This window comes from Alexandromys fortis, unplaced genomic scaffold (genome assembly GCF_014885135.2).
Source record: "Alexandromys fortis isolate MF-2015 unplaced genomic scaffold, M_Fortis_MF-2015_v1.1 scaffold_199, whole genome shotgun sequence".
NCBI lineage: Eukaryota > Metazoa > Chordata > Mammalia > Rodentia > Cricetidae > Alexandromys > Alexandromys fortis.
Window position 1 is genome coordinate 194,151 of NW_026068074.1, and position 24,016 is coordinate 218,166.

The 24,016-nt window shown below is 49.5% G+C and overlaps 2 protein-coding genes across 6 annotated transcripts in view; one reads left to right on the forward strand and one right to left on the reverse strand.

Annotated features, from left to right (window-relative positions):
- The window catches only part of Arhgap44 (Rho GTPase activating protein 44), a 152,862-nt gene extending 149,650 nt beyond the window's left edge, over positions 1-3,212 (forward strand). For 3 of the 4 annotated variants that reach the window (XM_050121575.1, XM_050121577.1, XM_050121578.1), the window contains one exon: positions 1,771-3,212. In XM_050121575.1, coding sequence (XP_049977532.1) covers positions 1,771-1,910 — 140 coding nt within the window. In that variant the 3' untranslated portion in view covers positions 1,911-3,212. The remainder of the gene's footprint in view (positions 1-1,770) is intronic. The other variant, XM_050121576.1, reaches the window with a different exon arrangement.
- On the reverse strand, positions 3,184-23,819 carry Elac2 (elaC ribonuclease Z 2). 2 transcript variants are annotated; one of them, XM_050121573.1, is made up of 25 exons: positions 23,516-23,819; positions 23,039-23,089; positions 22,831-22,901; positions 22,004-22,068; positions 21,037-21,094; positions 19,736-19,804; positions 18,398-18,532; positions 16,295-16,353; positions 15,903-15,961; positions 15,739-15,811; positions 15,048-15,160; positions 13,745-13,840; positions 12,772-12,910; positions 12,603-12,688; positions 10,815-10,933; positions 9,392-9,488; positions 7,456-7,594; positions 7,070-7,108; positions 6,831-6,940; positions 5,954-6,053; positions 5,752-5,872; positions 5,409-5,487; positions 4,774-4,918; positions 4,031-4,249; positions 3,184-3,337 (listed from the first exon to the last, which is right to left on the reverse strand). In XM_050121573.1, exons 1-25 carry the CDS (start codon positions 23,815-23,817, stop codon positions 3,317-3,319), a joined length of 2,565 nt encoding a protein of 854 aa, XP_049977530.1. In that variant the 5' UTR covers positions 23,818-23,819; the 3' UTR covers positions 3,184-3,316. The 2 variants fall into 2 exon arrangements, with proteins under 2 accessions (XP_049977530.1, XP_049977531.1); XM_050121574.1 differs by lacking the exons at positions 3,184-3,337; positions 13,745-13,840; positions 15,048-15,160; ... (8 more) ...; positions 23,039-23,089; positions 23,516-23,819 and having other exon boundaries at positions 3,604-4,249; positions 12,777-12,878.
- Positions 23,820-24,016: the final 197 nt, after the last annotated feature.

Sequence of the window (24,016 nt, forward strand, 5' to 3'; positions counted from 1 at the left end):
GCTTAGGAGCCTGTGGCTTTCTGAGCTCACTGGCCTGTCTTTCCTTTCTTTTCATCAGGAGCTGGGGAGACACCCAGCAGAAGGAACCAGACCTTTCTTTCCACCCAGTCACCATCACAGCAGATCCCCTTTCCTTAGATTAACAGTTTGCCCAGTTAACAGGCCTGCTGTAATAGCTCCTGAAGTTTCTGTGCCCAGAGACTGTTCCCTGCACTCCTTTGCTGAGGGACATGTCCCCAAGAACACTCACCAGGTGAAGTCTGGCACAGGGCAACAGGTTTGCACAGGCTGATCCCAGTGCCACTGTCAGCGCTAAGGCAAAGCTTGGACGGTCCATACATAGGGCAGCACTTCTGTGCTAACAGTAGCCAGCAGGTCCTCCGTCCAACCCTGGGCAAGGTTTTGGGGGCATTTTATCATTATCTGCTTGGGTTCCCTCTCATCGGGAATAGATATTCAAATCTAAAAATCAGGCAAGAGCATGAATGACACCAGAGAAAGGAGAGGATTGTGCTCTGCTGACTAGCAGCGAGGCATCTGGTGCTCACACGTCTGAGGGAAACAGTCAAAGCTTCCCTGAGGGTTCTTCCCTAGGTCCTGCCCTCTTGCTGAGTGACCCTTCTTGCTCAGGCTCCTCTGAGGGCACCGCCAAGGTAAGGTTGAGACAGCCCTGCGCTAGCTGAGCACTGTCTGAACTCTCATGTTCCTGCTCCTCAATGCCCATACTCCAGTTTGACAGTCCTGCGGGGAGACAGGTCTGCAAGTCTGCATCCAGAGAGCCCGTTCACATTCCTGATAGAGCCCGCCTCTGCTGCAGCAGCCTGCCCCACAGGCAGAAGAGTCAGTCTTTAGGCATCCTGTGGGGTCCATGTCACACACAATAGGGGGCACCTAGTGCTGGCTGGGCCAAGCTTCAGACCACAGATCTCCACTGTTGTGCAGAGAAGGGCTGTCCCAGTGCTTGTGTGTCTGTGGACGTCTTTGAGGGCAGTGTCCAAGTGTATAGCCTGTATGGTACTTCTTATTCTCAACATGTTTTAGTCAGTTTTTAAAAAGCCAACAAAAACAAAACTCACCTTCAGAGCGGCCCAGGGCTGAGCCCCTGCCAGGCTGGTGTAGTGTCAGCTGGAATGCTGTTGCCAGCTCAGGATGACAAAACTCACCCAAGTTCAGAAATCGGTGGGTAGAAGAATGCTAGAACTGAGAGAAGATACCAGGGCACCCATCACCCAAACTCACTTCATGCAGCAAAGGGCCTCAGCAGGCTGGCCCTCCAGATCTTACCCAGTGGCTGAGGCTCCAGGACCACTCCCAGTGTGGTGTTCAAGGGGCTGAGTACCCAGCTGACGGCCCGTGAGGCTGTTTTATCTTTGCTGACTCCCAGATGTCCAGACACTGAGTCTTGTAACTTCATCCTCCCTACCTTGCTAGAATGACCTTCTAGTGCTCCTTGTAAATGTGAATCAGGTGGGGTGGATCCAGCATCCTAAGGAAGATGCTGAGCTGCTGACTGACACACAGCAGTTTCTAAGTGACTGCCTCTGCAGATGATCCCCAGATGTTACTGAGGCCTGCCTGGGGGCACCCCGCTTATCAGGATCTGGGTGCAGAGGCTGAGACTGGACAAGAGCCTTCTTCCCCAGGCAGGCTCCCAGGAGATCAAATCCAGCCACAGCCCAACTGCTAAGGAGCTAGCCTGAGCAGAGCAGGCCGCCCTGCTTCCCATGCTGTTTACAGTTGGCCCCCTGTCACCTCTTCCTCTCTCTGCAGATCTTGTCCACTTCGATGTCCCCTCCATCCACATAGAGCTGGGGTCAACGCTCCGCCTGAGCCCCCTGGAACACGCACGGCGGCACTCGGTGACTGACAAGAGGGACTCAGAAGAGGAGTCTGAGAGCACAGCTCTTTGATGTGGCCCACCCTGACATGTGTACATACATCCATGGGTCCCCAGACACCACCCAGCGCAGCGCCCCTGGCCTGCCAAGGATTTTCCATCAGCCCTTTGCTGTCATGTCCAACACCAGGGTGGAGAAGGACAGAGGAAAAAGAGCTCTCCCGTCCGTGTGGCAGTGTTGGTGGTGCAGATTTTGTTTGTTCATTTTGGGTGATGATTCCAGCCTTTTGTTTGACCTTTGCCTTTTGACTTTGTGCCTATTTTGATCCATCTTTGGCCTCTATGGCAAGCAGCATCCACCTCTTCGCTCAAGGGCTTGCCAGGATGGCCTTTGTAGGATGAGGGTGCAAGAGAGGGTCCAGTTACTGTCTTGATTGGTACATCAGGTCCTGCAGCATCACCATAAGGACCAGAGGGGAAGCAGGACAGGAGGAGAGACCCCTTCATAGGGCAAGAGAAGTCCTGGGTACCGTCTATCCTCTGCCTGCTGCCAGGGTCCTGGCCAACCAGAAAGATCTTTCAGGCTACCCTTCATCACAGCTCCAAATTAAACAGCTTAACCCACCTACTTCTGACAGCTTCATCTCCCCGTGTTGACAAAAGGTTCCCTCTACTCCATATTGGCATTCCTGAATTGAGGATTTGACCACAGACCCTATGTAGAGCTCCAAGTTCTCCACACGTTAGGTATCTGAGAGCAACTTTCCCATTCAGGCACACAGCTCAGTAGGTACGTGGGGCCAGACACTCCTCTTCTGGAAGTTACAGCTGACTAGCAATAATTCTGTTCCCCAAAGCAGGTAGAGAGAGTGGTACTGGCCACCCAGCCCATGGTGTGGACTGCTTTGCTCACCAGCGGACCTTGCTCGTCCTTCTCACTATGCCCCATCCAGTCCTGGGGCAAGAGCACAGGGAGCCTGTCCACACTTTGGGATTAAGGGAATAAAACGGATCTGGGCCATGCATGCGAAGTCCATGTTTAAAGTTTGATCCTTTGAAAATAGACATACCTATACATGATATATTTATATATACGAAATCTATATTTGTTTAATTTGAGCCATTCACTCTAAACCAATGTACAGGTGTACAATGAAAAATTCTAAATGCTTAGTTATTTTTCCCAGCAGTGTAAACTCACCCTTCTCCGAGAGTGGGATCTGCAGAATTTTGATGTTACAGCTTCGCGCACTTCCTGGCAAGGGCGGTCCAACCCCCAATTTGTAACGGAGCCTGGGGGTTGAAGGTTATCTTTAAATACATGTACAAACTGTTGTCAAGAGTAATGTTATTAAAATAGATTTATTATCCCTGAGCTTGGCACATGGTCTTGTTTCAGGAGAGGCAGCTGGGCATTCACACATCCTGGGCTGCCTCAGGAGGAAGTCTGAAGGTAGCCGTCAGGGAGGGCCGAGTGCCTCAAATGCTGTCCATGCTCTCCTGGGTAGGGAGAATATGTAACTATTAGAGCCGACTTTGAACATCCTTCCGAGTTTCCGTCACTAACCTGTTTTCAGATCCAACAGGGCATCTAGGCCAAAGTGACACTTCTTCATACTTTCATAGTGATTTTCCTTCTCATCATGGAGCAGAAAAACAGGCTCCAAGATCCTTGCGGCCTCTGGAGCATGCAGTGTACACACGCTAGGTACCCAGCCCATCGACGACCCCCACACTGAAGCAGTACCACGATGAAGCCAAAGAACTCAGGATTCCAAACTTGAGCTTTATTGAGTCTGAGTCCTTGGAAAAACTATTCTTGGTGCCTGAGACACATACACCCAATTTCACTTGTACCATGGCTTGACTCTGGCACTCAGAGGGAGCCTCCTGTGCTAGTGAGTGAGGGCAGACACCTCAATTTCCATGACTTCTTTCAAGACTAGCTTGCTGTCTTCCACTGTGTGACCTCCTGTCCTGCCACTGTGTTCTCCTCCAAGCATGGGAGGCACCTGGCAGATGGGTGCTCCCCAGCCATGGCCACAGAGGACTGCTTACTCTTGATTCCAGACTGCCCCGTGGCTAGATCATGTGTGCTGACTCCTGCCAGGATGACAGAAGATGTGGCTTCACACAGGGCAGAGGAACACGGCCTTTAGTCCAGGATGGCTGAGACATTCACTGGGTTCTGACCTTCTTGCTCTGTGGACTGTGTGGCTCCTCTGCGAGGGCCCGCTTCTCCTGGGGTACTGTGTCCTCTGGGCTGTCCGCCTGCTGGGCCAGGAGGGCTGCTCGTACCATGCGCAGCTCCCGCTTCTCCTTGCGCTCAACCATCCCTTCAATGTCATCTGCAAACAGGGCCTTCAGTGGAGGAATCAGCTTGGGTACTGTTGCGAAGTCTCCAAAGCGGATCTGATGAGAGACAGGACAGCGTAATGAGGGGTAAAGGAGTATGAGAGCTGGGGTAAGACCAACTCTCCTTCCTTACGTACACTTAGGCCATGGACTGGAGCTTAAAAGAATGCTAGAGGAGGGGAGCAAGTACAGTGAAGAAGGGGAAGAGTAGGGAGACCAAAGGAAAAGGAATCAAATGGTACCGACTTTTCTATCAAGCTCATGCCCACTCCTTTATCTGAGGAGAAAAAAGGGGCAAGCCTGACCCTGGTACTCTGGGAGTCTAGCCCCTTCCCACCAATTGGTGCTAAGGCTGCAGTGGGAATGGCCCAGGCCTGGGAGAAGTTCTACTATTTCCAGGGACCCTAAGGGCAGGAAGACCTTCAGGAGCAGACTTCGTCCTCAGTCAGATTTTGGTTACACCTGGCTAGTGATAGAGATGCTTTCTTTGGTGACCCTAGGCCATTAAAGAAGTGAATAAGGGTCACTTTCCTACCTGGCCCTGCCCCTCAGAACCCTCAGGGTCCACACAGCATACCAACCTTCATGTGGTCAAAGGCGATGCCAACTTTCTCATTGAAGTCAGGGCTGAAGAGGGGAATCTTGGCATAACGCTGACTGAAGTGGTTCAGCATGATAAACTCAGCATTCATTCGCATCCCCACATCAATAGCCTGGGAGGTGGTGCTGCAGCAAGAAGATGAATAGGATGCTAAGCCTCGATGCAAGAGTCAACAAGCCTGTCCTTCCTGCTGAGGGCACCAGGGAGGGCTGAGAGGAGGCCAGAGCCTGCCCACACTTCCTGAGGAAGGCCTGGCAGTGGTTCTGGCTGTCGGTTTGTCAGAATAACACCCAAGAAGATCCCCAGCACCTAGAAAGGCTGGTCTTAAAACACCCTGGATTCAGTCATGACACCACTTTAACCGGAAGTGACAGTTTATTCCAGCTGGTTTGTTTTTTTTAAAGCCCCACAAGTCACCATAGAACCCTGCCTGGGGGATAATCAAGAACAGAGGCAGAGTGCCCAGGAGAGCTAATGTGGGTTCAGGAAATTCCAGAGGCCTGGAAGAAATCAGCCAGTCCCACCTGGCGGTGGGCACCATCTCTCTGGAAATGAGCAAAAGGATGCTTAGCTTCCCATGTGACACAGAGGATGGCAAGCACTAAATGGCGCTACCTGTGTGTCTTTTCCACTGCTTCCTCTTCCAAGCCATCCTCCAGAGTGGCTTCATGGATCAGGAGGTTGGCATCTTTCCCTGAACAGAAAGATGGGCATCAAGGAGAAATTTGGATGAGGACCATATACTCCTGGCATCCATAGCTGTGTTCTGACCAAACACTCAGCTCCCTTGGTCCCATGACTTGTCTGCTCCTCAGGACGACAGCCAGGGGACCAACTGGGTAAGAATCAGACTGCTATCTGCTGCTATCAGCTACGTACCCATCTGCACACACCTGGCACATGCCATATCCCATGCATCTCTCAGAGATCCTGGGTGAGGCCCACGCCCCTCACTTACCCATCTGGACCAGAGCCTCACAGGGCATGGTGTCCCCTGAATAGACCAGTTTCCAGCCAGACGAGTGTACCAGCGCACAGCCGAAAGCATGTTTGCAGTGCCGTACCAGGCAGGTCTGAAACTGAGGGAGCAGAGGTGGAGAACTCAGGCCCCACTCCCCATGCTGCCCACCCTCTGTGGGGCTTGCACCAGGGCCACTTACTTCTTCTAAGTCACATGTTTCCAACAGCAAGCTGATTAGCCTTTCAACTGGGGGACTGGAGGCCTCTGCCCCTTTCTGAAGACATTTGGCAGGAATCATACTATAAGACAAAGTGATTGAAAAATGATAATGAAAACATTTTTTCAAAAAGTCACTTACCATCACACTTCAGTTCTTTGGATGAAGAACTTTCAGTGGTTTTAAGAAACATGACTTCTGTCACAGGAATGAAGACAGAAAAAATGATCCAAGCCACACGCCCAGCCTAGCTAGTTCACAGTTAAGACAGTGCAGGTCACAGGCAGCATCTGTCAGCAGGGCTCCTTCTCATCCTTCCCCGGACATAAGCTGGGTCAGCCCTGCTGTGCACCGCCTGGTGTAAACATTTCTGTGCTGGCAGCTGTGTGCTGCAGAGACAGAGATGCAGCGAGAACTGGGATACTTGGAGTTCCTGTCAGCTGGAACACTGGAAGGAGGCAGAAGTGGAAGGCAATAGCTTGGGGTCTGGTGCACGGGGTTGCTGTGAGATATTTGTACGCTACGTGAAAATATATTGCTATGATGGTGTAATAAAAAGCTGAACGGCCAATAGCTAGGCAGGAGGTATGACGGGTGGGACTTCAGGACAGATTGAGAACTCTAGGAAAAATGCGGAGTCACCAGCCAGCTGCAGAGGAAGCAGCATGAGCAGTATAGAGATGAGGTGATGAGCCATGTGACAGAGCACAGATGAAAATAAATGGGTTAGTTTAAGTTAGAAGAGCTAGTGGGACAAGCCTGAACTAAGGCTGAGTTTTCATAAGTAATATAAGTCTCCATGTAGTTATTTGAGAGCTTGGCTGGCGGGGCAGAAAGACTCGTTACACAGGGTGCTCACCTGATATGGTGCAGAATCTCCTGGCACTGGTTGTGATACTGCTGCAGCCAGGCCCTGAGCTGGGTAGGAGCCACCACCAGCAGAGGCTGGAAGGGTTTCCCCAGAGACTCCTGAAAGAAGATTCCAGTGTATAGCCAATAAGCAGACTTCCCAGTAAAAATGGTTTGGATTCAGTTGCAGGTACAGTTAGCTGGCCATGAAGCAGTCAATTACCAGTGTTAGTCAGGAGCCTCACTTACCAGTGCATGCTCTCTCTGCAGCAAGATATTCAGCAAGCCCTGGAAGAGAGCACATGTAATGAGCCAAGCCCAGCGGTCCTTGCCACAGGTCAGAGTCCTGTAGACAAGTGGTTCCTAGCTCACTGACCCAATTCCTATCCCACATCACAGGTGGGGATGCACATGCTAAGCAATGACTGAAATGGTACAGGCGGAAAAATATAGCTATGTTAGAAAGAGGGCAATGGGCTGAGACCTAGAAAGCTCTAACAGGCCCAGATCTAGGCTGTGTGTGAAGCAAGAAAAGTTGAGTAAAGTCAAAAGTTCGGTACTAGAGAGAAGGAATCCAAAGCCCTGACTAAAGGAGCCAGCAGCTCTCGCATGTGACCTCTGGGTCCCACACTTACCGTATGGTGGTCTGCATGCAGGTGGGACACAAACACAGCAGCAAGGTTGCACAGGACACTGTCTATTTGCTGTCCATAATGGCGGCACAGCTGTCCAAAAGTGCCTTCTCCACAGTCCAGCAGCACAGACTTGTCAGGGCTGCAAAAGACAGGAATGGCTTAGTCTAGATTCTCCAGAATGGCATTGCTGTGGCCATCCCGGCATCCGCCTTCCACAACCACATGCCCTTATCCTTTGTGAAGCTCATATAAAAGTCAACCAATTAAATCACACAGGTCATTCTAGACCAGTCTATCTTCTCTATATGAAAGAAAGATCTAAAAAACCCTGAAGCCTCTAAGGATATACATCAACACAGTGCTGTGTGTGAAAAACAGAAAAAAGAAAAAGCAGATGGTGGAGTGGAGACAGCCCTCACAGTACCCTTCTGCTTCCCCTGAATTGGCCACACTCTGAGAGTGCCACAGACAGCATTATGTCATAGGAGATAACTCCCAGTTCCCTTTCCAAGTGGTATGCTTTTGTTGGCCCACATCTTCAAATGGTCTTGAGACAGGATGGGTTGCATGAACTTTCTCCGGGGAGGTGGCAAGTGTGACTCAAGGTTCCTCTTACAGTTGTCCACTGGGCAGATCTCAGGTCTGAACTCAGCACACCAATGCAGAGGCTCTACTCAAGTAGACAGACGGAGGTACCCCTCTGGTACCCTTCCTTCCTCTCTCGAGGAACACAGACTGGAAGGGCCACACTTATCCAAAGACAGTGACTTCTAGGGGAGAGCCTAAATGAGAAAAGGCTGGCCCTGTTCACATCAACAAGGCTACCAGGCTGAATTTAGGGACCAGAAACCAGAAGTCTTCAAGGGGGGGCCAGGCAACTCTAACCCACTTTCCTACGTTTCTCACTCATGAAGAAAACATGTCCAGATTTGAAAACATTTGACCTCAGGTGTGCCTGGGTACTGTAGCATACACTGTCTGACTCAAGTGTGCCAGAGCATTCCAGAGCACACTGTCTGACCTCAGGTGTGCCTGGGTACTGTAGTGCACACTGGCTTAGATGTACTGGTGCATTGCAGTGCACACTGTCTAACCTCGGGTGCACCTGCGTAATACAGTGCACACTGGCTCAGGTGTGCTGGTGCATTGCAGTGCACGGTGTCTGGGCTCGGGTACACCTGTGTACTACAGTGCACACTTGCAGCATTACCTGTTGTTGCTTGGCCATCACTAACACCCACTACAATGAGCTCTAAGAACTAACCAGCACTTCACCAATGTGCGCTTCCTTGACAAACATGTCTGCAGAGGTCATGAACACTTCACAGTGGCTCTGACATATCTGCAGAAAAATGAACCCAAGCAAGCCCAGAAATCAACCAGGAAAAAAACAAAAACAGAACTCAATTCAGTTCATTAACTGAATATAAACAAATGTGCAAGACCCCAAAAGCTTTGAAATGCACCAGAAGAAGTTGAGAGAAACATAGGTACTGGTTTAGACACAAGCTCACAGCCTGGACCTGCAGTTTAGGCTGAACAACTAAAGCAACCTCTCTCAATGTGTCAACCAAGTCAGTAGTCACCTGTCCTTCACAGGCCTAATGTGTAAGCTCACTGGGACACCCTGCAGCATTGTGTACAGCAGAGGAGGTTTCAGTTTTTTCTCCAAAGTCATGAGGGGATGGATCTGGTTGTTTCCCAGCAGTAAGCAGGTAGACACAGCATGCCCAGCACTCGGGAGGCAGATAAAGGAGGGCTGCCTGACATTCCAGGACAGCTAGGTCAGCATAGTGTGTTCTCAACAATATATTCTAAATAAAATAAAACATAGCAAAGCCCACTAGTTCCACTCCCAAACACCAGCCTGTTGAGTGGAGAGGACTGCTTAGCAGCAAGCTCTGGTGGACAGCAGCTTCTGGGGCAAAAATGGTACCTTAAGTTGACGAGTGTGGAGCTGACATTTCGGATCTTCATTGGGATGGCAGAGCCTGTACCCAGGAAGACAATTTCGGGATACTGGCTTCTTTTCTCTGTGGAAAATACAAGTGCACTCGAGTCAGCATTCTGTCATGTGGTGGGCAAGCCATCTGGTGCAATTCACTTTCCTAGGGGGGCACTGGGAAAACGTGTTTCCTTTTCAGTATGAGGCCTGCAGGCTGTCGGGGAAGAACAGCACCTGGAAGATAGTAATTACTCAGGCTTCTCTTTAAAGCAAAACAGCACTAAATGACAGAGGAGGTTTCCTTAACTCCCAATCACTAGTTCCTCCATGCGGTGGCACCTCCACCTTGCAACAAGACTGCACACTTCGTGTGCATGTAATCGCCCATCTGCTGCACAACACAGGGCTAGCCTTCAGCTTCACCAGGGTGGCCAGTATCTAACACACCAGGGCAGCAACTTAATCAGAAAGTGGTATTTTATTTGTGTTCTGACAAATAAAGCTTGCCTGGATATCAGAGGGCAGAATTAGCCAGTCACTAGTTAACCATAGAAGCTGGGTGGTGGCGGCTCACACCTTTAATCCCAGCAATCAGGAGGTGGAGACAGAAGTGACAAGGTGGGGTATAGACCCCTTTTTGGACTGAGGAAGGAGACAGCAGGGTGCCTTGCCCTCTCTTAGGATTGGAGGGGGTAGGAGTAAGGGTATGTGGAGGGAGTGGGAGGGAAGTGGGAGGAGAGGAGGAAGTGGGAATTTGGACTGGCATTTTTTAAAGTAATAAAATAACTTTAAAAATGCAAAAAAAGAAAGAAAGAGTGAGAGAGAGAGAGAGAGAGAGAGAGAGAGAGAGAGAGAGAATGAAGCAACTCCCAGGAAACAGACACACATGGGAAGAGGAATGGCTGACCTAGCGCTGACCTTCAGAAAAGCAAAGGTTGAGAAAGGCCATCTGGATTAAAACCCACACCCTTCTACTTTAGCATTTTCTTTATCACTAACTGAAAACTAAGAAAAATCTCCAAAGTGCACAGGTCACAAAATTCTTCAATTGCTTTCCCTGATGGAGCAATAATGTGGCCAGCATCTTCCATGGCCCCTTTTAGTCAACCAGGAAAACCCAACAGTAACTGTGGCAAGGGACGATCAACATGGTCTCACAAGTGTTCCCTAACCATTTTCCTACAGGTGGACCCTCAAGAGTGCCCAGACACTGCCACTAAACATGGAGTTTACTGATGTAGGGTCATATGCACTAAGATCTGCAACACCTCCCTTGACCCTCTGTTATATATAATACAGAGAAGTCCCAAGTTAAGTAATCAGGTTGCAATTTGTATGATGGCCTGTATGATGGCAATTTGTATGATGTATGGTTCAAGACTGCAAGCTTCAGGCAGGCAGGGCTTTGGCTCACCTTCTGGGGCTGGGCTTTCCTGCACACTCTTCTTATAGTCCTGCACACTCTCCTGGAATTTGGGGAGCTCCAAGGCTTCGGCTATGAATTCATCAGTATTGCAGGTGAGTGTGGTATCCCTGCAGAGGAAAATAACTTGGGTGACCCAAGGGGCCTGCACAGCCTCTCGGAAAATGCTGACTTGGATGTTCAGAACATGAGCTTCTGGATGATGCTGGGGAGGTGATGGGGAATCGCAGCCTTGCTGGAAGAAGTGTATTACTGGAGCTGAACTTTGGGGTTTACAGCCTGACCCTCTTCCAGTTCACTCCTCTGCTCTGTGGCTGAGGCTATGATCCTTAAGCTCCTGCCACACCATGCCTCCCCACCGTGATGAACCCTTGACCTTCTGGAATCACAAGTCAAAGTAAACTTTATTTTTTTCCTTAAGTTATTTTGGTCATGGTGCTTTATCACAGGAATAGAAAAGTAACCAATAGAGGGATAGAACAGAACACTCCTATAGATAATGACCCAGGCAGTTGTAATCTCTGAAACCTTCCTCAACTAAATAGGGTAAATAAGTCATCGCATCCTCTCCAGCCTCAAGCCTGACAGTCAGGCCTTCCTGGTGTTTGGGCAAGATGAATTCTTTACAGTGGAGCTGTCCCTGCAGTACCACATCCGCACATCTGGCTGTGAAAATTACATGTCTCCACACATGAGCCAATGTCCCCTAGGAGGACCACAAGGGCCCTAGCTGAGAAGCAGGGTTCCAGCGAGCACCTCTCAAATTAAAGTGAGCAGGCACACAGCTGGCAAACTGAGACTCTTGGGGTGATCTGCAGAACCAGAACTGGTATCAGCTCTGGGGTGCACCCAGAGAGCCTACACCCTCAGTGAGTGCCAGTGAATGCTGGTACTGCTGGCCTCCTCTCCACTCAGCACAATACTGAGAGGGCTGATTCCCTCGGTTAGCTGAGCAGGAAAGTCCCCCAAAGCTTAAAAAGCAGCTCCAAGTCAACCTGTCCAGATCAGTGCAGTGGGTCTGGGACCTCGGAATGACATCCACACTGGCACAAGGGCTGAGGAAGGCATGTAGCAATGCCCATGGCCCAAGGCATACCACCCAGAGCAATGACTATTCAACCACAACAGCACAGTGACATTCTATAACAAGATCTGCTCTAACAATGATGCTGGGAGTTTAGGACACATGAGGACCACACTCTCACACCCCCAAAAGAAGACAAGCCATCAGGTAGTCAGCAAAGACTTCTCACTTGCCTGGGAGTGTGTATGCAGGGGCTTTCCAGGCAGCAGTGTATGGTCACTGGTGCCTAAAGAAGTCACACACTGTGACCCAATACCCCACATTTAGAAAACACCTTTAGGAAGCAGAGTTCCAATCAAAGACATCTATAAGACATTTACTATTGCATTAAAATAAGAAAAAATATGTACAAGATGAGTAAAACTTCAGAAATACCATTAAAGCCCTTTTTACTGGGGCCAGGTATAGTGGCACATATTTTTTTTATCCCAGCACTTGGGAGGCAGAGGTCAGAAGATCTCTGTGTTTGAGGCCAGCCTGGTTTCCATAGCAAGTTACAGGCCAGCAAGGGCTACAGAGTGAGACCTTGTCTCAATGAGCATCCTATTACTGGAGCTGGGAGCTCCTGCTACTGCACAGGTGACTGCTGTGGCAGAAGGCACACGGCTGGAAATGCTTTCCAGAACACCGCTACTGACCAGGTCCAGAAAACCCTCCACCCCATAGATGTCCCCACAGGTCAGAACTGCACGCACCTCTGCCACTCTCTCTTGGGGCGGAGCTGATACTTGAGGAGGCATTCGCCCCGAACTGTGGGCAAGCTGAGGGCAGAGCCTTCCTCCTGCAAGAGACAAGAACACACTTCCTGATGAGAAAGCAAAGGTGGAGAATCCACAGGCGAGGAAGTTGCGGGGCACTAGCTACCTTACTGCAGAAGCTGGTAAGGCGGGGGAAGATGTCAGGGTGGATGAGGTTGAGTTGGGTTTGTATCTTGTGGCTGCGAAGGTTGTGGACTGAGGAACAATTCTCATTCAGAATCAGGTGCTGCGTGTCAGGACCAAACCTAAAAAGAGACAGCCCACTGTTAACAGTGTCTGTCAGGATCACCCTAGCTCAGGGAAAGGACCGTAGACAAACAGGTTAATATGATGAACATGTGCAGAGCTATGTCATATGCCCCAAACAATAACCACACAGCCAGACATATCCTGCTGCTCCTTATCGAAGTCCAGGCTTTTGTCCCTCCTGAGGCTTCCTTTGGAGTATACAGGAAAGAACGGTGGTTAAACTAAGAACATTTTAGACCTTCATGTAGGGATATGAAAACATCGCCAACAACAGGGTATTTGTGTTCTTGTGACTTAGACTCACGAGGAACGAAAGACAGAGCTTAAGACCCAGAACCGTTCAGGGCAGAGAGGACAGGGAAACAGGTGGTGAAGCAGATGGCAGGGCGGCTAAGCAGCCACTTGAGGTCACCAAATACCCAAGACAAACACCCTTTGGGTGCTATTTGCCAGTGCAGGATTATTAAATGATGGTGGACCTTCTCCTCACAGACCTGCTCGAGAAGAAGCCAGAGCAGTGGACGTCACACACATACGTGCAGTGGGATGCTGAAGCAGGCTGTTCCTTTACATTTGCCAGTCTCTCCTCTGCCCTGACTGAGCGGAATATAAAGGAGGAGTCCTGGACAACTGGGAAGTGGGCCCACTTCGCCACCTAGTGGCGATGATTCAACACACACCCTTCCTACAGAGGGACCCACCCAGAATTTCTAAGACAAGAATCCCAGAGAAAATTCAGGCAGGCTCAGGTGAGAGAGAGCAGTACTTAGTGGACATACATTCAAACACCACCCACAAGAGTCACCCTGTGTCCTGGACTGGTCTCATACCTCTCCATCCACTGCTGGTAACTGCCGTCAGTAAGTACAGATTCTGGGGCAATATGGACCACCAAGGCCACAGGGGCATAGGCCTCTTCCTGGTACCTGGACAGAAGGAAGAACGGAGTTTCCTTCAGAAGAGATAAAAGCTCAGGATATACATGAAAGGGGACTGACTGTGCAGCCATGAATTGGAATACTCAGTGCTGTCATGGGTACCACCTCTCAGGTATGGCCTACTAACCTGGTGACACTTCCTTTTAGCTCAGGGGATGTTTTCACTACCACCATCACCCCTAGACACACACACACACACACACACACACACACACACACACACACCATCTCACATAGGCACAGGGCTCTCAAGTTCCTCAGGCTCACAATAGGATAGTCTGTGTCCAGGACACCGAAGCACAAAGAACATGACCAAGGGGGGCTCCTGACACTACTGGTACAGGGACCAGGAGGATCTGCTGTACAAGGAGAATACACAGCATGTGAAGGACAAGCAAATACAAACAAGCCACTAGGGAGGAGGTAAAGTCCGACAGACACGAGGCTTAAGGATTCTACCTAAGGTAGCACCATACTCAGCACTAAGGAGGCTAAGGCAGGACCGCATGAGCAGGGCCAGCTGAGCCTACACAGGGATACCCTGTCTCAGAAAGACCAAGGGCTGGAGATGAAGCTCAGTGGGAAAGCAGGTGCCAAGTGTTTTCAAGGCTGAGCCAGAGTACCAAAAATACATGGTGGAGAAATTTCCAGCCAGGACTGCAGCTGCAGAACAGGCTATGTTCCAGTGGACACAACACCTGGGCCAGAAAGATGTTTCCATGCTGAAACTGCCCCTAGCACAATCTAGGTCACAGCGTCTGCGACACTGTCCTACCTCATTAGTCTCAACACAGTTGAGGGAGAAAGCTCACACAGGAAGAAACAGGTCAGATAATTTATTTGCCTGCTCATTCATTCTGGAATTTGATCTAGATTCAGATGTCTCTCTCTTGATCATGTATTTTCCCCCTCTTTATGCCCCCTTCTCTCTCTCACTTTCTCTAAGTTGCAGCTGATTTGTCTAGTCCTTGATGGCTTGTGGCTGTCAGTTGCTCTCAAGTTTCATTCCAAAGAGCACTAACTACAAACACTGCCCAACTCTTGCCAATAGGATCAAGACACACCTTGAACCCGAAGTTCAGGCCTTCCCAGAGACACAGTGCATCTCAAGGACATGGTCTGTCTTTGGGACATGGATGTCTGTGCTGAACAGTGACGGCTCTCACTTCTCCCACCCAAAGTCCCTCATCATTACCTTTTAAAGGTGTCATTCTCACAGACAGGCAGGATGAATCCTTCATCAGGACATTCGACCACAATAAATGCAAGACCAGGGTCTGGGGGTGTGCAAAGCTCTTCAGGAGCAATCTAGACAACGAGACAGGTCGCTGACTGGAGTAGAGTGCCCTTCCAGAACAGTCTTAGCTCAGCCACAATCAAATGTCCCTCAAGGCAACTGTCACCATTACACAACCCACATTTAATACCTGACCTGAGTGGTTGCCACCCACCTTTCCCTGCTCTGTTTGTTCCTACTTCAGCAGATGGGCACTTGTCTAAGAAGACATTTCAAACCAGAGTGGCTAGTGGGAGGGACAGCATGTAAGATACCAAAGACACCTCCGTTGACAAAGAGCACAGCTCTGCTATAAGACTTGCTAGCAAAGGCCATCCTTGAAGGCAGGCACTGCTCTGCAGGAACAAGGGAAAGCATCTACACACACAAAAGCCCAGCAGGTGTGAGCAGACAAGATCTAAGAATGCCCGGGCAGAGCACTGCAGGGTCCGTCACTAGGTAAGGGCTCCACCATCCAGCCAAGAGTAGGTAATCCCAAGATGTCCTGCACATCCTTCATAGTGTCTGTAAGCTTAGGGCAAACAGTGGTTTTGCCCAGCGTTCCAGGCCCTACCTGCAAGTGCTACATCCCAAGAACCAGGAGCCTCACCTCCCTTCCTTCAAACGTGATACTCTTCCCGTCCTTGACATCAGCAATGATGGGTGCAATGGCGGCCGTCCCACTGAGAGACAGACAGGCAAGCATGTTGTGAGACACCTTTTTGTAACACAGCCCGCCACCCCCCACGGAGTTCCCAAGGGCCTGACACTCACACAGGAAGGCCCAGCTCCTTTGCTTTCAGCACCAAGAAGTTTCCTTTCTTCAAGTGCAGCTGCGACAAAGGGAAGGCACACACAATCTCAGATGCTGATGGCGCAGTCTGTCTTAGCTTTCTCAGGAAAGGATCTACCTTTTGTTACTTGCTCACAATCATTAAAATGTAGCAGGCACGCGTATTCTAAAGAAGTGTTTGTCTGGAAAGGCTCCAGAGTCAGAGCCAGACGAACTAAGACACAGTGCTGGTGCACACCGTCACCTAGCGGTGAACTTAATGAAGTGTCACTCTTCCGTGTTAACAGCAACAAAGAGCTCTCAGAACCAGCACACACCACCCGCTGGCCACCAGCCACAGGCCCACTCACTGCCCACTTCTGCCAAGACTTACCTTGCAGATAAAAGCTACCACTAAGGAAGGGTCCCTGCCTCCTGCTTTCCCGCCGACACCTGAGAAAAAGCACATTTAACAAGGTGAATGTGAAGGCTGTATATGCTTCCGAAATTACTAGTCCATAAAGGGACACTGCTGACCCCATCCTGAAGTAGAAGCACGACCCTGTCATTACTACACATCCCTTTATCTTTCTGATGTGAACTGACCTGACAGTGCATGTCTGTAATCACAGCTACTTGGGAGGCTGAGGCAGGGAGACCAAGAAAAAAAAAAAAAAAATTCAAAGGCAGCTCAAACAACTGTCTCAAAATAAGGAAATAGAAACTAGTCCAGAGAGAGAATGCTTGCCTAACAGGCTCAAGGCCCTAGGCTCTTCTCCAGTACAGTGGAAGGAGGGGAAGAGAAGGCGAGGAAGGAAACTCCAGCCAGAAAACTCAGAATGCAAGTAAAACTTTTTACACGTCCCATTTGGCTTAATATTTGGGGACAGGATAAAATAAGTCGTAATGTTTATTTATTTATATACATTTACTTATGGGAGTGATGTAGGTGTGTGTGTGGGAGACTGACACTGTGCTTATGTGAAGGTCAGAGGACAACCTGACCTTCCACCATGTGTGGACTTTGGGAATCAAACTCAGGTCTTCAGGCTTGGCAGCAAGGGTCTACCCACTGAGACATCCTGCCAGCTCTCACTGTAATGTTTTATAAACAAGTACATAAAAGAAAAATGAGACAACAGCTAAAGGCCTGAAGGAAATGTGTGAGTTTTTGTTGGTGGAGGCTGTTCATTCGTTCCCGGCTGTCCAGAACTGAAATAATCACTCAGAAACTATATTATTTGCAATACTGTTTGGCCAATAGCTTAAGCATATTTTTAGCTAGCTTTTATATCTTAAATTAACCCATTTCTATTACTTTATATTTTACACGAGGCTTGTGGCCTACCTCTGGCTGGCATCTTTCTCCTCTGGCGACTCCATGGCTTCTCACTTACTCCACCTACTCTCTCTATATATCTTTTCCAGCCTGGCTGTATTCTGTTAAGCCATTGGTCGAAAGCAGCTTCTTTATTCATTAACCAATAAAGCAACACGTATACAGGAGGACTTCCCACACCAGGTTTTGGTCCTCTCTGCTTGCCATATAAAATAAGTTTGTCAAGGTCTGCCTTCTTAGTCACCTGCCCTGAGACCAATAGGAGCTGACCCAGCTGTGCCCAACCTGAAGAACAGGGTCTGAGTGCTCAATCCTCAGATGGAGCAAATCTTGGGCAGCAGCTTTCTAAGAGAGGCTGATACTCTCACTGACCTGTCTGTTGAGTGAGTACAGCAACCAGTCTCTGAGTTACTGTTTTGTTAATGAAGGACACAAAAGCCCCCTACACCCAGGAGAGCACCAGGCACTGCTCCTCTATGAACACACATCCTGGGGCTATCCAAAGCTACAAACTGGCCTGACACTCAGGACTGTCAATCTCCTTACAACCTTTCATGCTCTCTCTCCCTAGACCAGGGCTTTCCGTGAGGAAGAAAAGCATCTACTTGTGCAAACAGCGTTTTTACAGTGAAGACCCTAACTTAGAGCAGTAAGAGGCAGTAAGATCTGTCGACTGCAACATTGGGCGGAGGCACAGAAAAACGTGCACCGTATGACCTCACCCACATGTGGAATCTTAAAAAACAACAACAAAAACTATCTCACAGAAAAATAAGAGAAAGAAGGTTACCAAAGGTCAGAGAAGAGGGTGGGGGACAGAGGAGAAGCTAATAAAGGAATGCAAAGAATGCAAAGTTTCCTGTTATATTGTGACCACAGGAAACAGGAAACTGCTCACATAGGGCTGGAGAGGTGGCACGGTGGGCAAAGCTTGTCCAGCATGCATGAAGTACTGGGTGAGGCACTGTGGGAGGGACGGTCACTTAAATAATGCCTTTCTAATATGCTTAGCATAACACACAGCTTGCTGAGACGACAGATAAGTTAACTAATTTGATTCTTTGTACCCCCAAAAGTACACATTTACTGTTGGTCAATTAGAGACAATCTTTTGAAAGGACAAGAAGTAAGAACTACAAGGTGCGCCCCACAGTTTACCTGTACTGTTGCCATCTGGAAGGTGCTCTCCGTTTTCAGCTGGTGTAAAGTCCGATGACGACTGTGGTGGACTGAGCCTGTTGGGAGACCTTCTTGGGCTCTGCAGTGGCTGCTGCGTGCAATACCTCCGTTCACCTGGGCAGCAGAGGAAGCCATCACGTTACACACTTCCCACAGCTGCAGCCCAGGTGTTAATAAGCAAGACTTTCCTAATGTCAATCAGACCAGAACTCCTTTCCCTGCGGTAGGAAATAACCAGCTATTGGCCTACTGGCCTGGCTCAGGGCCTTGCCCACAGAAGGGAGTCAACAGTATGTGACTGAAAGCATCCAGGCTATAAACTAGCTCAGCTACCACCATTCACAGTTATCCCTGCACAGGCCCCCGGGATACCACCACTAAAAGGAGCAGAATTCTGCAGCTATTTAGGTATCAAAATCAAGGGGTCAGGAATGAGGGCCGGGGGGGGGGGGGCGGCTGCTGATAAAAAAGCTGAAGCACAGCTGCTGGTGTTAACAGAAGCTGCCCTTGCTCCTCCAGGCACGTGACTCAATCAGGACCTGCTGGGCTCCGAGGAAACACTGGCCTGAAGTGCGCAGGTGTCAACCATTGGAAAACACGTGACAGTAAACTACTGCGTGCTCTGGAGGGGGGAAAAAAGGGGGGGGTGCTGGACAGAAACAAGAAAGGGAGACACTTCCAGTTGGAGTTGGGAGGGATGGCAGTGAGTGAAGAGAGACCGTAGGCCAATCCCCTTGCTGGTAAGCAGCACTGGCGCCATAGCTCAAGAAACACACCCTTTACCCACGGCTAACATAAACTTCAGCTCCTCCCCCAGTCCTGCCTTTGTTGGCTCTCTCATCTGCTCTACAGCCCTCAAGAACTGGCGAGATCATGCCAGTTGGCAATGACAAGGGCATCTCCCTCCCACCAGGCCCTCTAAGGTAGGTAAGGTAGGTAATACCTGGCACGAACTGCTCAGCCAGAGTGATGTGCACCTCTGCTCCCAACTCAAACCACATCCTTTGACCCGGGTACCTCACAAACATGGCTGGAGCTTCTCAGCCCAATGCCCCTCCTATAGGCTGCAGTTATTAAAAAGTCTCTAAAAAGACACTTAATTGCAAAAAACAAATGCAGCCCTAGTGCAGTACAGCTATATTTGTTCACGAGAGGCTAAGGTCTGAGAAGCAGTATCCAACCTCAAATTTCTTAGTATCTTCAGAAAACAAACAACAGGCCACTCAAACCAAGTCCTCACAGTCTCTCCTCACCCACATGTCCCTTGGGTGGGACTAACAGCCACCTCCTCCGGGGAAATCTGGCTCCCAGACTCACTGTGGATAGGGAACTGGTAAACAGTCATGGTCTCGTCCTTGTACTCTGGGGCAGAGTGTGGCCGCACAGCTGCAGGAAAGAAGGTCAAGAAATCGTAAGCCTTAGTACCAGCAGGAAAATGAACCTGCAGGAACCCAGCCACAGCCACTGACTTTCCCTAGAATGTTACTGGGAATACGCCAATAAAACCAGGTTTTCTTTAACATTTTTAGAGGGGGAAAAAGAAAGGGAAGCTGTACTCAAATCGGCCATTTTTACAGAGCAGAGTCAAGGCAAGTCATGCTATGAGCACTGGGCAGGATTCAGTAAGAAAAATGTAAACCACTGTTGTGCTGAAATCCAAGAGCCCTGGGTTAATAAGATTACCAGCCAGAAACTCTCTCATTTCAACCACGAGTACCAATATAAAACTCTGATATAAAACTGCCGGTGCTTTACAAAAGTGGGGCACTGACAGGCCAGAGGGGCTTGCTGGCTCAAGGATCCTGCTGTGTCTGCATCCTGACATCTTCCCATCAAAGGGGTTATGGGCCTCATTAGACAGCTGGAGTTGAAGCTCAGCTATAACGACGGTCACAGACCCTCCACAACACTTCCTCCTGCAAGGAATTAGAGGTCCCAAGAACCATCTTGGACCAGGGAAGGAGTCTGGAGCCCGAGTGAAGGTTGTGAGAGAAAGAAATGAATGTAGGCATGTATCAGGCTAAAGCACTCTGCCCGCTAAGTCAGTATTCTTGAAGCATGAAAAGGAGCAAGAGGTAGCTGGGTAGTGGTGGCACATGCCTTTAACCACATAATCCCAGCACCTGGGAGACAGAGACAAGGCAATCTCTGTGAATTTGAGGCCAGTCTGTCTACAGAGCAAGTTTCAGGACAGATTGCAAAGCTACATAGAGAAACCTTGCCTCAAAAAACAGAATACAAAAAAAAAAAAAAAGGACCGAGATGGGCTGGAGAGATGATTCAGCAGTTAAGAGCACTGATTGCCTTTCCTGAAGACCTGGGTTCAATTATCAACACCCGCAAGGCAACTCACAGCTGTCTGTAACTCCAATTCCAGGGAATCTGACACCCTCATACAGATATACATGTAGGCACAACACCAATGCACATGAAATAAAAACACATAAATCATTTTAAAAAATTAGAGAAGGAACAAGAGAAAGAAGAAACCACAGCATGCTGAATGAAGCATGTGATTTTAAGGTTTGCCTTAAACCAGTTCTTGGTGGATTCTAATTTGAAATGCAAGGCTCAAACAAAAAGAAATACGAGATAACGAGACACAATCAAGGACATACCCAGGTCTATTCCTTTCAATGGACCAGAAAATATTTTGATTGCTTCTAGATATTTTTCCTAGAAATAATCAAGCAAGAAGTTATGTTTTAATATAGCACTCAAATAAATACAGTATGGACTTACTTTACATCAACACAAAACTTAGCAAGCGCTTTTTAAATTTCATCTATACAGATACTTGTTGTGTCCAGTATCATTAGATGGTGTATTAGCAACGTTAAAAGACATGAAGCCCTTGCTCTCTCATTAGAGATGGAGATGAAACAAATGCTCACGCAAACAACTCAGCAGCGATTAGGAGCCCTGAAAGAGCACTGAAGGCGACACAGGAGCTGACACCAGTTTGTCTACAGCGACAGGCACAGCTCCAAGGAAATGACCTTGGAAAGCAAGACCCTCGTGGCTCAAGCTTTACAACACAGGTAGAAATGTGAACAGAGGCCTGGAGGCCATACTGTGGATCATAACACACAAGAGAGCCTAGGATGGGAAGTGGCAGGCTGCGGGGACGTCTTGCTCCGGCTGCGCTGCAGAGGGCGGATCACAGGGAAGTGGGAACTGACATGCAAGGCTACTTCGGTAGACAGTGAAAGCTACCGGAGATGGGAACATATTCAGACATTCTGATGGAGACAGAATTAGATGTGTGAAGCTAATACGTAAGAGCGAAAGCTTTAACCAAGCACTTCCTTGGCACCAAAGGTCTAAAGAGGCGTGGTACCCCTTCCTTCACTCTTGACAACCTTATGGGACATTCTGGCCACTTCATAAATTAAGAAGCTGGCGCCGAGTCCCTGGCAGCTCACCAAGGACCTCACAGGCAGTTCTGCACTGTGAAAGGAGAAGTGTTTACTTCCACTACCTGCCATATCCTGAACGTAGAGGGTTAGTATACAGAAATGAAGATTCTATTATCAACCCTTTTAAAAGGAGTTGTTATTGACATGTGACTCGGGAGACACTCACCAGTTGTGGAGGTCCAGAAAGAACGCATTTGGGCAGCCCAGTTTCCTTTAATGTTAGAATCATTCCTAAAAAAAAAAAAAAGAATGTCAAATAAATAAATAAACCAACCAGCTCTCTCAACATACAGGCACTGCCTGTGTGTGTGTGTGTGGAAGGGGGCAGTGTCTGCCTCTCCTCGAGCCAGTTATTTACCCATATGTCCCTATTCTGGCTTATAAGCAACTACGCCATACATAAGGAGAAAATAATATTAGCAGAAGTACAAGAGACAAGGGATCTTCTCCATGTGCCTCTAGAATGGGCACGGGTGACTGGAGGGAGGTAGGGAGGCAGCTAGCATGAACCAGGATGGCCACTGTCTAAACTGTTCAAGTGAAGGGTGCCATATACATCATACCAGTAGCAGCCATGAAAATGGGGTGGGGTGGGGGGGTTACACACTCTACTACCTCACTCCTTCCATAGCCATACCACTAAGCTTTCAAAATCCGGCCTCAACACAATCTTGATGTTCCCAGTTGAGGACCCGAATAAAGAGGCAATCTTGACAGTAGGTACCTGCATATGGCTGCTGGGGGTCTTCATGATAAATACTTTGACTCTGATGACCGCTGCTACTCTCTTGTTAAGTGTATAGTCCAGCCCTGGAGGCCATCACCAATGTCAAGCCCTGCTTTTCTGAGCCTGGCTTTTCCCACTCAAGCTGATTAGGCTAGTACACAGGGAATTCTAGCTCCCCTGGGATGAGAAGTGAAGCAAAGGAGCTGAAAGCCATGTTAAATTCCCAGAGACTTCCCACCAGCTTCTGACCTCCAAAACAGACTCACCACACAAACCCCCGACATTTGACCAATGCATTCGAGTCAGAAATATGTTGTCCAGGCGAGCGACTTTCAGTCTAAGAAAAAACATACATTTCAGCAAGATGAAACCCGGCTGACCGAAGATCACTTCTGCTGATAAGTCTCACCTGCCTCTCACCTCCGCTTCCAAGCCCATAAGCATCTCCACCCCAGAAGCCAGGGGTTGACTCACTTGTGTTCCTGCATAAGTCGCTGGACGCCTTCTCCGCAGTTAAAGAGGTACCTGTGGGAGGAGTATTACCCTATTCAGAAAAGTCTATTCTGCAAAATGTTTTATTGTAGATACAACGCTCTAACTACAACCAGACGACCTTGTTCTGTCGCTGGCAGGTAGGTTTGGAACCTCTTTTTGGTTAGGAACAAGAGGAGTGGAGTTCAACATAGGCCGGTGGGAAGAAGCCCCTTTCCCATCAACTCACCAGCCCGGTCTAGCCTACACACTCACACTGGGAGACCCCTGCTTTGCGATGCTGATACGACACGGGGCACGCCAAAAGCCGCACCCAGCCGAGGTAAGGGGCCGGATTGCATGGATGCTTGAAAACCATGCAGACCAAGGGAGGTAAGGGACCTACAAGGCTGGACGAGAGCGAGGCTCCGAGCACGTGGCGGCGCGACCACACGGCCGGGGATGTTGGTCCACACTGACCTGTTATATTCAGAGAAAACGTAGAGAGCGGCGCCCGAGTCCCGGCCGCCCGCCGCCACCACCTGCAGGTACACAGTGTTCGGGCCCCCGGGCCCCCAGGACGGGCCGCGCTTCTCCCGCGTGCGCAGATGTCGCAGCGGGTCTTTGGGCGGCCGTGGCCGACGAGCCGAACCCTGCGACATGGTGCGCAGGCCGATGGGACGCAGTAGCGAGCGCAGCGCCCACATGCACCAGTCCACACCTGGCTGACAAGGCAGCCGGACCCCTCGTGCCGCCGCAAGCACCACCCCTGAACCCCGCATGGCGGGACTGGCCAATCAGCGCGCGTCGACTCGGGCGGCCCGCCCACACGAGGTGCTTCATCCAATTGCAAGGAGCCTTGGAACTAGGAGCCTGTCAATCGAGGCGGATATAGAGTAAGCGAAAGCTAGAGAGTCGCCGGAGGCTCCGCCCCCTGACCGCTTCCGGCTGTCCCAGGGTTGGTAGTTTCCGGATACTGTC